Below are 14,881 nucleotides of genomic sequence, written 5' to 3' on the forward strand. Positions count from 1 at the left end.
GCTGGTGTAACTGAGTCAGGTTTGTAGGCCTCCTTGCTCGCACACGCCTTTTCAGTTCTGCCCACAAATCTTCTATAGGATTGAGGTCAGGGCTTTGTGATGGCCACTCCAATACCTTGACTTTGTTGTCCTTAAGCCATTTTGCCACAACTTTGGAAGTATGCTTGGGGTCATTGTCCATTTGGAAGACCCATTTGCGACCAAGCTTTAACTTCCTGACTGATGTCTTGAGATGTTGCTTCAATATATCCACATAATTTTCCTTCCTCATGATGCCGTCTATTTTGTGAAGTACACCAGTCCCTCCTGCAGCAAAGCACCCCCACAGCATGATGCTGCCACCCCCGTGCTTCACGGTTGGGATGTTGTTCTTCGGCTTGCAAGCATCCACCTTTTTCCTCCAAACATAACGATGGTCATTATGGCCAAACAGTTCTACAGTTCTATTTTCGGTATGACGGCTGCGTGGTCCCATGGTGTTTATACTTGCGTACTATTGTTTGTACAGATGAACGTGGTACCTTCAGGCGTTTGGAAATTGCTCCCAAGGATGAACCAGACTTGTGGAGGTCCAAACATTTTTTTGGAGGTCTTGGCTGATTTCTTTTGATTTTCCCATGATGTCAAGCAAAGAGGCACTGAGTTTGAAGGTAGGCCTTGAAATACATCCACAGGTACACCTCCAATTGACTCAAATTATTTCAATTAGCCTATCAGAAGTTTCTAAAGCAATGACATCATTTTCTGGAATTTTCCAAGCTGTTTTAAGGCAGTCAACGTAGTGTATGTAAACTTCTGACCCACTGGAATTGTGATACAGTGAACTATAAGTGAAATAATCTGTCTGTAAACAATTGTTGGAAAAATGACTTGTGTCATGCACAAAGTAGATGTCCTAACCGACTTGCCAAAACTATAGTTTGTTAACATGAAATTTGTGGAGTGGTTGAAAAACAAGTTTTAATGACTCCAACCGATGTGTATGTAAACTTCCGACTTCAACTGTACAAGGACATTGACCATTCCCTCTAGTGGCAAACTGCTATCAGGGGAGTGGTCTATATTCAAGAAAATTATTAGCCAATCGCACACACCCTTTTAGTATTATTGGTGTTACTACTCCAACTGGTGTCACAATGTTATCATAACGGTAAAAAATATTTAAAGTCATTAGTTTATTTAGAATTATTTCCAAAATGCCATGCCCAAATGCCACCTTAATTCAAGAACAATCCATAGGCAACATCCTTTCACTGTTTTGGAACATCATTTCCTTTCGATACCAGAAAGTGATGAGGAAAGGGAAGTATTATTTAGCACACTAGTGGTTTGTGGGTAAAGAAATGAGAAAAAGGCGAAGACTATGATTAAAAAGTAGCTTCTGTCCCCTGTTGTCTTTCTAGTTCATGCCTATGCCAGTCCTAAAAAGTAACTTCTGTCCCCCGTGTTGTCTTTCTAGTTCATCCCTATGCCAGTCCTCTACGGGGTGTTTCTCTACATGGGTGTGTCCTCACTCAAAGGCATCCAGGTCAGTCTGTGTGGTGTTATGTCATGTGATCAGTGAGGTAGGTTTGCACTGCAGTGTCCCCCCCCCCCCCCCCCCCCCCCCCCCACTCTCTCAACGGTACATCTGAACCACAGGAGGTTGGTGGTACCTTAATTGAGGAGAACGGGCTAGTGGTAATGGCTGGAGCAGAATTAGTGGAATGGTATCGAACACATGGTTTCCAGGTGTTTGATGCCATTCCATTCACTCAGTTCCAGACATTATTATGAGCCGTCCTCCCCTCAGCAGCCTCCTGTGGTCTGAACATGGTTGTGTTGTGGTTGTCCTCTCCTGTAGTTCTTTGACCGTATCAAGCTGTTCTGCATGCCAGCCAAGCACCAGCCGGACCTGATCTACCTGCGCTACGTTCCCCTGTGGAAGGTCCATGTGTTCACCCTGGTGCAGCTCACCTGCCTGGTACTGCTGTGGGTCATCAAGGCGTCCGCAGCCGCCGTCGTCTTCCCCATGATGGTAAGAATACGAATATGCTGTTAGTAGGGTGCTTTCTTAGCAAAAAACAGAAGTAGAAACTGAAGACTGAGAGAATATGTCAAGCAAAAAGACGGCGCAGAACTAGATTGTCAGGATGACGCCATTTTAACGAAGAGTTAAAAGTACAACTCACTGATTTATTTTGGTCTCTCTAGGTGTTGGCCCTGGTGTTTATACGGAAGCTGCTGGACTTCTGTTTCACCAACAGGGAGCTGAGCTGGCTGGACGACCTGATGCCTGAGAGCAAGAAGAAGAAGGAGGACGACAAGAAGAAGAAAGCCAAGGAGGTGTGTCCGACTGTTCTTACAGACTAACGCAGAGAGCTGCCAACGACGGTCCCACTGACACTTTCCCTCTGTTTCCATGGTTACAGGAGGCCCAGCGCATGCTGGATGTGGAAGAGGGCATAGCACACCCCTACGACGGGCCGGGTGTCCTCAAGACCCTCAAAGTCAGGTTAGTGGTTGGGGACAATTTTTGATGCAGTATATCAATGTCCTTTATACTTGGAGAAAGTCACAGCCCATTAACCACAGCCCATCAGTGCTGTTCCTCACTGGTTCTGTAATGCATTGTGAAGCACTTTGGAGAACTATGGAGTAGTATATTCATGTAACAGTTACAAGGGAAAAGTAACCCCTTTTGAAGCCCTGACCCGTCTCTTCCAAAGCAGGTGTGACAGCAGTGTTGAGTTCAACATGCCACACGACGCAGAGGAGAGAGCAGGGGTTGGTCTCTCAGTCAGTCTCAGGCCTGCTCTAGTCTCACCATGCACCCCTCATGCAGCCACTTTCCCACCTTGTTGATTTAACTGCCCATAACCTCCTCGGACCGGTTTCATTCCACACCACTGTTTCCTCCCCTCTGAAGAGCCTATGGGAGTGGACAGCCTTGTGCAATGAAATACAGCCTTCGTGTTTGATTTGTGTTGTTTAACATGTCCTTCATCATCACAGAGTGGATGCATGACCCCCCTGACCCTCAATTCCATAACAACCACAAAGACAACCACCAGAAAAACAACCAATCACAGACTGTCCTTGCAGTCAAGCGACTATTATACTAAGTTGCTAATTTCCCTTAGTATTGCAGTTTATAAAGGTTATGATAGATCGTTTTTTTAAGGGTCCTCTGTAATACTGTGTTGACTGCAGCCAAGAAAATAAAATTCATGAGTTTATGTTTCAGAAATGAGACCCACATTGGGGGTGTGTGTGTAGTGTGTCCTTGGAAATGTGTGTTTGTGTACGCCAGATTGAGGGTGTTGTGGTGTGTGTGTTTCCCCTGCAGTTTGGACCCCTCTATGGTAAACATTTCTGATGAAATGGACAAAACCGCCAATTGGAAATCTGTCTCCATGAACTCTGACAGTGCCAAAGCTCTGAAACATAGTGCCAGGTAGCTATAACTACTCCTCAGTATGGTTCAGGTGTTCATCCTTCCTCTTCCTCGCTGGCTGCTGGGGCCAAACCCAGAAACATGCTCCCATCCCTCTCAGAAAATCACACCATCTGATAATCATTTGACAAAATATTTAAACCAAAAAATAAATACTTTTCAATTTAAATATTTTTGAAAATGCATTCTGAAACTATTTTACATTAATTTCATGCATGTCAATATGTCTCAATCACATGTTTTTAAGTGTGGAGGAATATTGATGAAACCTTGTATAAGGCTATTATTGCTTACTCTCAAGATTGGCGAGGGCCAGAGAAGGGAGCAAGTGTTCCCTTTTGGAATCCAGCCTCATACTTCTATGCCTCCACCCTATTTTCCTATACAGTCCAGAAGTTGAACCCATACCTTTTCAATGACTGGAGAGCGTGAAGGCTAATTATAACCACTCCCACCCACAATAGACATGCTATGAAGCACCAACTCGCAAATCAATAGTACTGTATGTATGGCAAATGTCTTAGAACTGGCAATATTTTCAAAGAAACCAAAGATAAGAGCATTTGGGTCCACCTGCGGTACGTTCAGTCTTGCAATGTTGCATTTAAACAGTTTGCAACATTGCACGTTGTGTGGCAAAGGGGTGGTGAGTGGGTTCATACTTACTGTATTGGGTTGTCATTTGTTGAATGGGTTTGGAGGATTTAACTTACTGAAATTCAAGTTTAATTCATTAATTGTGAATAGATATCTTTAGATATAATTGCCATTTTTCAATGAATGAACTGAATTTCGGTGGTGATGATGATTGAGTTGTTCTGTTCCCAGCCAGGCGAAGGTGTCCTGTGTGAAGATAAACTTGGAGAACGACCAGGGGGAGAAGTATGGGGATGCTGAGACCTCCTTATGAACGAGGGACGGGAGGAGCAGGGAGAGTGCCACGTCTGCCCCTAGCCTACCAGATGGCGTTGTCCTCCTGTCCTCCCACACAACAGGGGGCAGTGTCCTTAATGGGCCTGCCCGCTGCCCTAACAGCTGCTACCAAACCAACGCCAAGGGGGCAGACAAAGACACAAGCAGTTCTAGTTAGCCATGTTTCTTTAGTTCTTATTGTGAAATTAGTCAGAGGGAAATTTGTCTTTTAATTTTATCATCGTTTTAAGGTGAAAAAACATTGACTTTATATTCAGGTGTGCCTTTTTAAGGAACAACTGGGTCTTCTTGGAATGACTTTCATCAGGCTTTTTACCAACATGTCCATAGTCTGTCTCTGTGATATGTTGTACTGTCTGTCCTCGTAACACTTCCTTCGAGTGCAATGCATTACGAATGCATATAGTGGCCTCTATCGCCCTTAGTGCATTATATTATAAGAGTTGCTGTAAGCATTTAAAACCTGTCCCCAGGTGGTTCATAGGAAGCGGTAGGCCTAACAGCAGTCCATGCACCCAGGGTGGCTTGAGCACAACGACTGCACTCTATCTGGCTCACTCTGAACAATAGACAGTTTGTTTTTAAATTACATTATGTTTGAGAAAGCAGGTGATGCTCAACAAAAGGTCCAAACACATTTGAGCACATATTATATTTAATTTATCTGTTGTGTGTGTGTGTGTGTGTGTGCGCGCGCATGGGTGTGTACAGTAAAGTGTAAGAAACTGAAGAGCAGCTTAAGATGGCTTTTCACAATATCAGAGTCATGAAACCGTGATGTGTACTATGTGCTGTTGATTCAGATTATCAGTCATAGTAGGTTCAAAGGCTAAAGATGTTGTGTCAAAGTGAACATGACAGACCATAGCATAGCCCATAGTTTGCAGAATATTTCTTGAATTAATTGCCAAACATCTCTTACTAACCTTAAACAATCCCAAATTGGAAACAAACTATAATAAGATGAAGTTTCAAAAACAAAATGTTTTCACATTTCTCGATTGAGCGGTCTTGTTCTTTTGGAGTAATGGCGAGGGTGTTGCCTGCAGTGTCCATACATACATAATGGTGGACTTGAAAGGAAGAAAATATGTATAGAGTAAGTTTATAAAACTGATGCCTTCTTCAGGGCAGGTTTAAAGCTGTTCAATAATGTTATTGTACATGGCTGTGGTAGCCTGGGTTTAATCTAGTGTAGTGCACCTGCACCAAGGAAGTCTTACCAGAGCTGTAGCCTACACTTGGTTATGATGACGAGGGGAAACCCACTTTTATCCTGTTAAAAGGTTTACATCCAATGGAATATTTTCTGTTATGGGGTATATATTTTATATTGTTTTTTTTAATCATTTTTATCTATATCATTACAATATGTAATGCATTTAATTTATTTTGAATTGGTCAACGTTGCAGAGTTTGGAAGGGGGCAGGAGGAGACAGCAGGGTCGTTGTTTGTTGCTGGCCGGTAATTCATGTTCTTTATTTCCTGTCTTTATATCTGTGCACTTTAGAAACGCCTGCCGCACCACAATGGGGGGAGGGGGGGGGGGGCTATATGTACCTTTTTATATAAATGTATCTATTTAGATCAGTCTCAGGAACTAATGGGCTCAATGCGGCCCTTGTCTCTCTCTCTGTGTCTCTGTCTCTCTCTGTTACTCTCCCTCTTTCTGTATCGCCCTCTCTCTCTCCCACTCACTTTCTCTCCCTTGCTCTCTCTCACTCACTCTCTCTTTCGCTCTCTCACTCTCTCTTTAGCGCTCTCACTCACTGACCCTCATTGTCAATCTACTAGTGTTGCTAGAAGATGTTGGTGTGTTTCTCTCTGCCCCTCCCTTTCTTTCAGCTGTAAACCCTTGTCTCCTATTTGACACTGGACAACACTGTGATTGGTGGGTTTCTCTACGCTCTTCTTCTATTGGCTATTGTTCTGTTGTAGACTGATTTTTGTAAAAAAAAATATCATCTTAAATAATCTTTGTCCTGTGGATTTAGTGCTAATGAACAGCAATGCTTTTAGTTGATAATCCAATGTGTATACTATTACTGGAGTCCTACTGGGAAAGGCATCAATCTGCTGTTCATGGCTCTGTGATTGAGTTTAATTCATGAGTTTGAATTATGTGAAATTACATTGAATTAGTTTTACTTAAATCTATAGTGTTATACAAATATCCACGCAATGCCCCTCACTTGAATAGATGTTACACACCAGGTTATGAAACATTGGGTGTAAGTCGTACGGGGTGCAATAATTTGTTTTGACTTCAATAAAGAGAGGAGACTCCTCAATTTCAATAATTGTGATGACTGACAGTTTCCATCTAAACACCTTGATGACACGAAAAAGTAATTTCAAGAAAAGGTGCACCAGTTCTCATCATTAGTATCCTATGATACAGTTTAGAAATGAACAGCTTTAACAGCTGTTCTTTTGCCCTCTGGGTAATAATGTGCCCCATACGTATGAATGTTTTGAAATTGACGTACGTACTTGTTCTTTCTGACTTTGCGCTGGCTTGGTGTGCATGATCTCTTGATAGTTGAGTACTTAAGCAGGCTGGGACTAGGAAACATAGCCTACTGGGGAGCTTGTTAAGAGCTGTCCAAGGTGCCTTTTCTCAGTATCTTCCCTACGCTGTACAACAATAGAAAACAGAATAAACTGTGCTATAGTACTGTTATGTGGAACTCAGAAACCAGTGACGACCACTGAGGACAGGCGATCTTTCAGCACCATGTGACTAAACATTTCAGTCCCCTATCAAGTGGATCTGATTGGCCTCATTTTGACATTTGGTTTGATATCAGTGAAGTTTTAAATGATTTGTTCTTAAACTGTACAATGAATGGTATCTGTCGCTCTGGATAAGAGCGTCTGCTAAATGACTAAAATGTAAATGTAAATGTATCTGTAGGTTGGGAGGGGGAACCGGGGGATAACGCAAATTCACTTTTTTTTTTTTTTATGGAAATGAAGTTGTTAAAGGAAAGCAATAAAGGTTACTACATTGTAGCAGTATTTGTTGGTCTCAATCATTGACAAGTTGTTGTAGCTGCATTGCTTGGTGATAAACGGAAGTGTGATCTACACTAAAATGCCAACCAAACAAAGCTCACGTTGCAGACTGAAAGTCACCATTTTGATTTAAAGGGGCAATCTGCCATTGCCTCATCCATTTTCAGACTTTTTAAAATGAATATATCCAGTGAGTCTTGAAGAATAACTTATAAATGCCTCATGCGCTTAGTTCAACGGTCATACCCCATCAGAAACCAAAAGCTTGTTTTAGTCCTTTGTTTGTAAACAATATAAATGTAACTGTTATAGCCTCAAAACATGATTAAAACTATAATTTTGATATCATGGATGGTCAGTCATTTTGAGTGGTTGAATTTCTCCAGCCCCATCCCTCATTGGCAGGGTGTCTGCTTTGAACAATAACAAACTGCAGATTGCCACTTTTTAAAATGCTGCAGTAGTCTGATTCCCTCTATTCTAGTGACTACATCTGGTTCCCCTTATTAATACCAAATAGGCTTCTCTGCACAGATTCAGATTTAAGTGTTCAGATGACAGTTTGGTTTGTGCTTCTTCTATGGAAATTGTGTGCACAATGATTTGAATGCTCATTTACTATTCAAAGTGAGTGTTTGTGGTACACCTTTTGGTGTTGATGGTAAGAAACCCCTTAAAATAAAGCCCAATCACCACCATGTTATACTATAATATACTTCAACCTGGTAGACTAGGGGCACAAAAACGACACAGTTGTGCCATGCATGATGAAGACAATGTTGTACAAGCATTTAAAACGGGTGGGGTCAACTCTGTTTCATTTTGTAATTTAAAACCGTTTGAAACTGAATTTCAACATCAGAGTGCATGGCAACAAGCTATGAAATGGAATTGAGTGTGTCATGGTGCTATGACCATTTTACTTAACAAAACCTTCCCTTTCTGTCACCTGTCACCTTTCACCCACACACATCCCAGTATTCCAGGCCTCTGTCTGCTTCCAATGCAAAGAGTTGTCAAATGTCAAGAGTTTGACTGTGAAATGTGTCAATGTGTTTTCAAGGAGGAAAAGCAAGACAGTTTGACTGGTGAGTAAACTGAGGGAAGATGAAGAGTGTTTCTGCCTGAAGGTAAGAGGATACTTACTTTGTCTTTATGCTTCTACAAATGTAGCATTCCAATGTTAACTCTTTTTTTTTTTGAGAACTAGTGGATAATCTGTAATCATACTTAAATAAAAAAACAATTAAGAAATATAATACATGAAAAGTAATGAACAAGAGCTCAGAATTAAGTTTTTTATTTATCACCTGTACCAGTACTGTTTCTGAACAAATGCATTTCTGAAGAGATACCTAAATCGATATAAACCAGCAATCAGCAGTTGAAACAATAACAAGATCAGATCCCTGCCCCTGTTTCATTAAAAGACTGAGGGATGGGGCTGGAGAAATGTAACCACTCAAATTCATAGACAGAGCTATGGATGCACCATGCATGATATCAATATTATAGTTTTAACCATGTTTTATAGCACATACACTTAGGTTGGAGTCATTAAAACTCATTTTTCAACCACTCCACAAGTTTCTTGTTAACAAACTATAGATTTGGCAAGTCGATTAGGACATCTACTTTGCATGACACAAGTAATTTTTCCAACAATTGTTTACAGACAGATTATTACACTTATAATTCACTGTATCACTATTTCAGTGGGTCAGAAGTTTACATACACTAAGTTGACTGTGCCTTTAAACAGCTTTGACCTGTTTTTACTCTGTCATTAGAGATGCTGTAAAGGTAGAGGGGAAGAGAAACTGGGTGCATCTCAATAAATACATCTCATCTCCTTTGAAAAACTGACAACATGGTGGAAGTGAATTCATCCACCATATACAGTAGCTATCCTGTCCTTTCAGATTACTGCACCCACCGTATAGCTTTCACCTATCTTGTCCTTTCAGATTACTGTATCCACCGTAAAGCTCTCACCTATCCTGTCCTTTCAGATTACTGCATCCACTGTATAGCTTTCACCTATCTTGTCCTTTCAGATTACTGCATCCACTGTACAGCTTTCACCTATCCTGTCCTTTCAGATTACTGCATCCACCGTATAGCTTTCACCTATCCTGTCCTTTCAGATTACTGCATCCACCGTATAGCTTTCACCTATCCTGTCCTTTCAGATTACTGCATCCACCGTATAGCTTTCACCTATCCTGTCCTTTCAGAATTCTGCATCCACCGTATAGCTTTCACCTATCCTGTCCTTTCAGATTACTGCATCCACCGTATAGCTTTCACCTATCTTGTCCTTTCAGATTACTGCATCCACCGTACAGCTTTCACCTATCCTGTCCTTTCAGATTACTGCATCCACCGTATAGCTTTCACCTATCCTGTCCTTTCAGAATTCTGCATCCACCGTATAGCTTTCACCTATCCTGTCCTTTCAGATTACTGCATCCACCGTATAGCTTTCACCTATCTTGTCCTTTCAGATTACTGCATCCACCGTACAGCTTTCACCTATCCTGTCCTTTCAGATTACTGCATCCACCGTATAGCTTTCACCTATCCTGTCCTTTCAGATTACTGCATCCACCGTATAGCTTTCACCTATCCTGTCCTTTCAGATTACTGCATCCACCGTATAGCTTTCACCTATCCTGTCCTTTCAGATTACTGCATCCACTGTATAGCTTTCACCTATCCTGTCCTTTCAGATCAGTGCAGATGAAGGAAAGGAGAATAGGAGAGGAAGCCATTTTAGACTGTTGAGATGAGCCTGTTGTGTTGAATGAAGAGAAAACAGACCGATCAGGCCTGTAGTACGCCCCGTCTGTCATCAACAGCACATAGTCACCTAAAATACAATTTCCTTTATTAGTTAAACAATATGAAACACAGACTCATAAGTATTTTGACACATTTGGGGCTTTTTGTTGATTAAATAATCTTATCCTGGAGCAGAATTGTTTTGATTGTATATGAAAATTGATGTTTCCGCTGTTTCTACCCCTCTTTAGCGTCCACAGCACTCTCTTTTCCTCATAGCTTTGGCAAAGAGTTCATCACTGCATTCCCGGAGAACATCGCCTTTTACCATCCCACTCAGCCTGACAACAGAGTTGTAATCACAGCCCTACATAGTGGCACCACGGTAACTGTTACCATGAAGGAACTGGGTTACACAGATACCAGGAACCTGAATGCAGGAGAGGAAGTTATGATTCAGACAGATATTAACATGAAGGAACTCAAGAGGTCAAAATTCTCCAACCAGACCCTGCATGTGACCAGCAACAACAACATCAGTGTCCTTGCCATCAGCCAAAGAGGCGAAAGCATCCAGACCATGGTAGTCCCACCGTTGGAGAGCTTGGGTACAGAGTACCATGTCCCCCTTATACCTGAGATGAAGCCCACTCAGCCTCAAATAGACCCACGGAACCGCTTGTTTAGTCTCATCATCATTAACCATAAAGAAACTAACAAGGTCACCATCTCAGGGCCAGCGGGTGAGGACAAGACTGTCTCACTCCAGCCGTTCCAACTGGTTTAACTCTGGCTCAATAGATCGCTGCCAGAACCACACGTGTCTGCCGACCACCCCGTGGCAGTTCTGTACGGCCACCCATGTGCCACTGTGACTAACTGCACCTGCAGTTTTCTGTTCAACCCTCTGTACCCAGTCACAGCTTGGGGGTCAGAATACCTTGTGCACCCCTCTTTTGAGAATGGAGCTTTGAATGAAACTACTTTTTTGCTGACAACCAACCAAAGTGTGAGTTTACTCAGCGGACCCCCCACAGAGCCCCTCCAGCTGCAGTCTTCCCACAAGCTGCCCTTCAATCCCTTCCTCCCTGGTGGCTCCTCCCTGGTCAAGACCTCCAGTCCTGTCTCCCTCACCCTCCTCAGGCCAGGCCTGCTACTCAGCCTCATCCCAACGCATAGCTTCTCCTCCTGCTACCTCCTCCACTCCCTCAACGCCGTGAAGAACCAGGCCCTGCTAGTAGCCCCTACAGCCCAGACAGAGGGGGTGCATCAGGGGAACACCGCCCTGGACATCACATGGACTCCCATGATGGGGACGGAGTACTCCTGGGCACTCATTGACTTTGGAACAGAATATAGGAAGCATGTCATCTGGCATAGTTCCTCCAAAATGGCCGCCTACTACCTGGGAGAGGTAAACGGCATGGTTTTTGGGAATCCAGCTGACAGCCTCAGCACAGATCCAGGTATGGTGTTGTAGAGGTTTCATTGAGTTGTATTGCTGTGAATTATGCATATCATTCATGTCTGTGTGTCTGTATGCAAGTATTTTTCAAGTAATATATTGATCTCTCACTCTCTCTCGCTCTCTCTCTCTCTCTGTGTGTGTGTGTGCGTTTTGTATGCACAGATTCTAAGGGCTGTCTGCTGAGGCCAGAGGTTGTGTCACTTGGGGACGAGCAGGGTGGCTGGCCAGAGTCTCTGAAGTACTGCCAAGACCAGGGCTACAGTCTGGTCAGCCTGAACACAGAAGACTTCCTACTTCACGTGACCAATAAACTGATGGAGTCTGGGACCCAGGCTCAGGGACAGACACAGGGTCAGGTGTGGATAGGCCTCCGTAGGAGCTCACTGACAGGGCAGTGGTACTGGCTGAGCAAGGCTGCTGTGTCCTTCACCCACTGGGCCAAGGGCGAGCCAGGGACCCCCATGCAGGGCCAGTGTACCATGATGACGCTGTACCCCCAGGGAAACTATACCTGGAGCGACAAGAGCTGCTGTGAAGCTCTCCCAGCCGTCTGCTACAGAGAGCCACTACACTTCCCCCTTGAGTAGAGCTCTATACTTGACCACTTCTGAGCTTCCAGGTATTGATTGAAGCTCAATGTTAAATTAAAATCTCCCTACCATTATATCTAAGCCAATATGACCCCAATGCCGATGAAAATTTGCAAATCAACTTGATTGGAGTTACACAACACTCCCCGCCTCTCATCATGAGCCGTCCGGCCGTTACAGAGAACCACATACCAGACTTTTAAGAAGGTGGTTAACATTAGGGGGGGGGGGAATAATTGCCCAGACCTATCTCAATATCTAGGCACCAGCACAACTCAATGTTGACGATATCCCCCTTTTTTTCTTGTCCATCATCTTCTCCTTCAGCTGATCTTTCAGAAGATCCACTTTCTTCCTTATTTCCTTTTCCGCCATCTTCCCCACCGTGGCCTTCGCCCAACACCCGACCGGCGCCTTCCCGTGTGCTTATTTTCAATGATTAGGTGCTCTTATAGGGCCATATAAAATCCACGATATGGAGAATGCGAACGGAATCACGCAATCCAGACAACAAAACGGAATTCAACAATATAAATAAATGTATTGAACTTCGTAGGGAATCAACTAAATGTATTGAAAAATTATTAATTTGCCCAAGTTTATCATAAGACATGAACAGAATGCATCAGTGATTCGTATTTCCTGCAACTTCCTGAAGAGGCAATGAGAATTCCCCGTCTGTCTGTGCTGTGCGCTCAGCTACCACTTTGGATAGCCTTTAGGATGATATGTTAGGATGATGCTGAAAAAGCTTCTGGTAGATGTAAAGGCTTTCACAAAAACCTTCAAAATTAAAACCCTTTCCTGCAGTCAAATGACCAAATCGCCCTCTAGTGGCCTCATGGGTGGAATGTTATTAATATTTTTCATAATTTAATCAACATTGTAAAAATAAAGGTGTTTCTATGTCAAACGGTTTTGTTATATTTCAGTCTTCTGTGATGTATATAAAGTGTAATATTGGGATGCAAACTCAATGTAATACATTTCAACTCTATATCTGACATGGGTACAGGTGTCTTATTTTTTTAATTCCATAACCATATGTATGAGGTGTATACTTTTGTTTCAAAGTAGATTTCTTTAAGACTACCAAGAAGCACTGTGTGATTCTGATTTAGCCCACTGCAGTAAAAGGTTCAATGTTAACTACAAAGTAACCTATGCTTACCTGGCAGAATGATATCATGATTATTTGCATCAATCTAGTGGGTATTTGTTTTGCAAACTCTATAATCACATGTGCACTACAAAAACATCGCTAAACATTTTTACATTTTGCAGACGCTCTTATCCAGAGCGACGTACAGTTAGTGAGTGCATACATTATTTTTTGTATTTTTTTTTTCATAATGGCCCCCCATGGGAATCAAACCCACAACCCTGCCATTGCAAACACCATGCTCTACCAACTGAACTACATCACTGCCGGCCATTCCCTTCCCTACCCTGGGCCAATTGTGCGCCGCCCCATGGGTCTCCCGGTCGCAGCCGGCTACGACAGAGCCTGGATTCGAACCAGGATCTCTAGTGGCACAGCTAGCACTGCGATGCAGTGCCTTAGACCACTGCGCCACTCGGGAGATTCAGACGTTTTTAAACAATAGCCTATTGCTCAGACGTTTTTAAACAATAGCCTATTGCTAGGTGCGCAATGGTAACTACACAAAAAAATAAAAATGTCTCAGAATTTTCCCAGACTCAAAAGTGGTCTCCTGATGTGGTTAAATCATTGTTGTGGACTTAGAACAACCAATTTTAGTGCAAAAATCTGGGGGGAAAAAGAGGGGAAACGGAAAAACAAAATGGGGAGAACGGAATTTGGGAGAGAAAAAATAACGGAATCAGGCAAAATATGTAAGATGTTATACTACTTAGAAGAGCATTGTTGAGTGGCAATGGACAGGGACTGTGGTGTGTGTAGTACTGCTCGCGTCTTGGAGAGACAGTGGAGACTGGAGAGACCAACTCTCAACGTCTTGGAGAGACAGTGGAGACTGGAGAGACCAACTCTCAACGTCTTGGAGAGACAGTGGAGACTGGAGAGACCAACTCTCAACGTCTTGGAGAGACAGTGGAGACTGGAGAGACCAACTCTCAACGTCTTGGAGAGACAGTGGAGACTGGAGAGACCAACTCTCAACGTCTTGGAGAGACAGTGGAGACTGGAGAGACCAACTCTCAACGTCTTGGAGAGACAGTGGAGACTGGAGAGACCAACTCTCAAGGAATACATCGTTGCCCTCATCCGTCAGATGCACTCCACCCCTACAGTATAGCCCAGGGACACAATGTTTAATGGCAGGGTGGTGGATTGTGTTCCCTGAAATGCGTACACCAGCTGATTGACGGAGCCCCAGGCCTTCTCTATACACTTGTTTATCTTCTGGTCCCACTGGAACAGCCAGCTCCTCCGCTTGGCGATATCAGAGAAGAGCACCGTTGTCCTGTGAAACATTCGGATGACCACCTCTAAATCCGCGCATCTGCCGCACCAGAAGTCGTTTCCACCGAGGTGGATGACTAGGATGTCAGTGGGAGAAGTAGCACAGGCTCTCTGCTGGCGCAGGACACTGAGCAGTTTGTGCCACTTTATGCCTTACTCTCTGAGCCATCCAATGTGACAGTCAATAATGTATGTAAATAGGCTA

At 43.3% G+C, this 14,881-nt stretch overlaps 1 protein-coding gene across 1 annotated transcript in view; it reads left to right on the forward strand.

The window, feature by feature from the left end:
* Nucleotides 1-7,385, forward strand: part of LOC311125831 (sodium bicarbonate cotransporter 3-like) — a 71,608-nt gene extending 64,223 nt beyond the window's left edge. The window contains exons 20-25 of the mRNA XM_084158443.1: nucleotides 1,460-1,528; nucleotides 1,844-2,017; nucleotides 2,194-2,325; nucleotides 2,412-2,494; nucleotides 3,329-3,436; nucleotides 4,265-7,385. Of these exons, the coding sequence (XP_084014569.1) occupies nucleotides 1,460-1,528; nucleotides 1,844-2,017; nucleotides 2,194-2,325; nucleotides 2,412-2,494; nucleotides 3,329-3,436; nucleotides 4,265-4,346 (648 nt within the window). The 3' untranslated portion in view covers nucleotides 4,347-7,385. The remainder of the gene's footprint in view (nucleotides 1-1,459; nucleotides 1,529-1,843; nucleotides 2,018-2,193; nucleotides 2,326-2,411; nucleotides 2,495-3,328; nucleotides 3,437-4,264) is intronic.
* The last annotated feature ends 7,496 nt before the right edge of the window (nucleotides 7,386-14,881 follow it).

The sequence above is a fragment of the Coregonus lavaretus genome (genome assembly GCF_964263955.1).
Source record: "Coregonus lavaretus genome assembly, chromosome: 3".
Lineage (NCBI taxonomy): Eukaryota > Metazoa > Chordata > Actinopteri > Salmoniformes > Salmonidae > Coregonus > Coregonus lavaretus.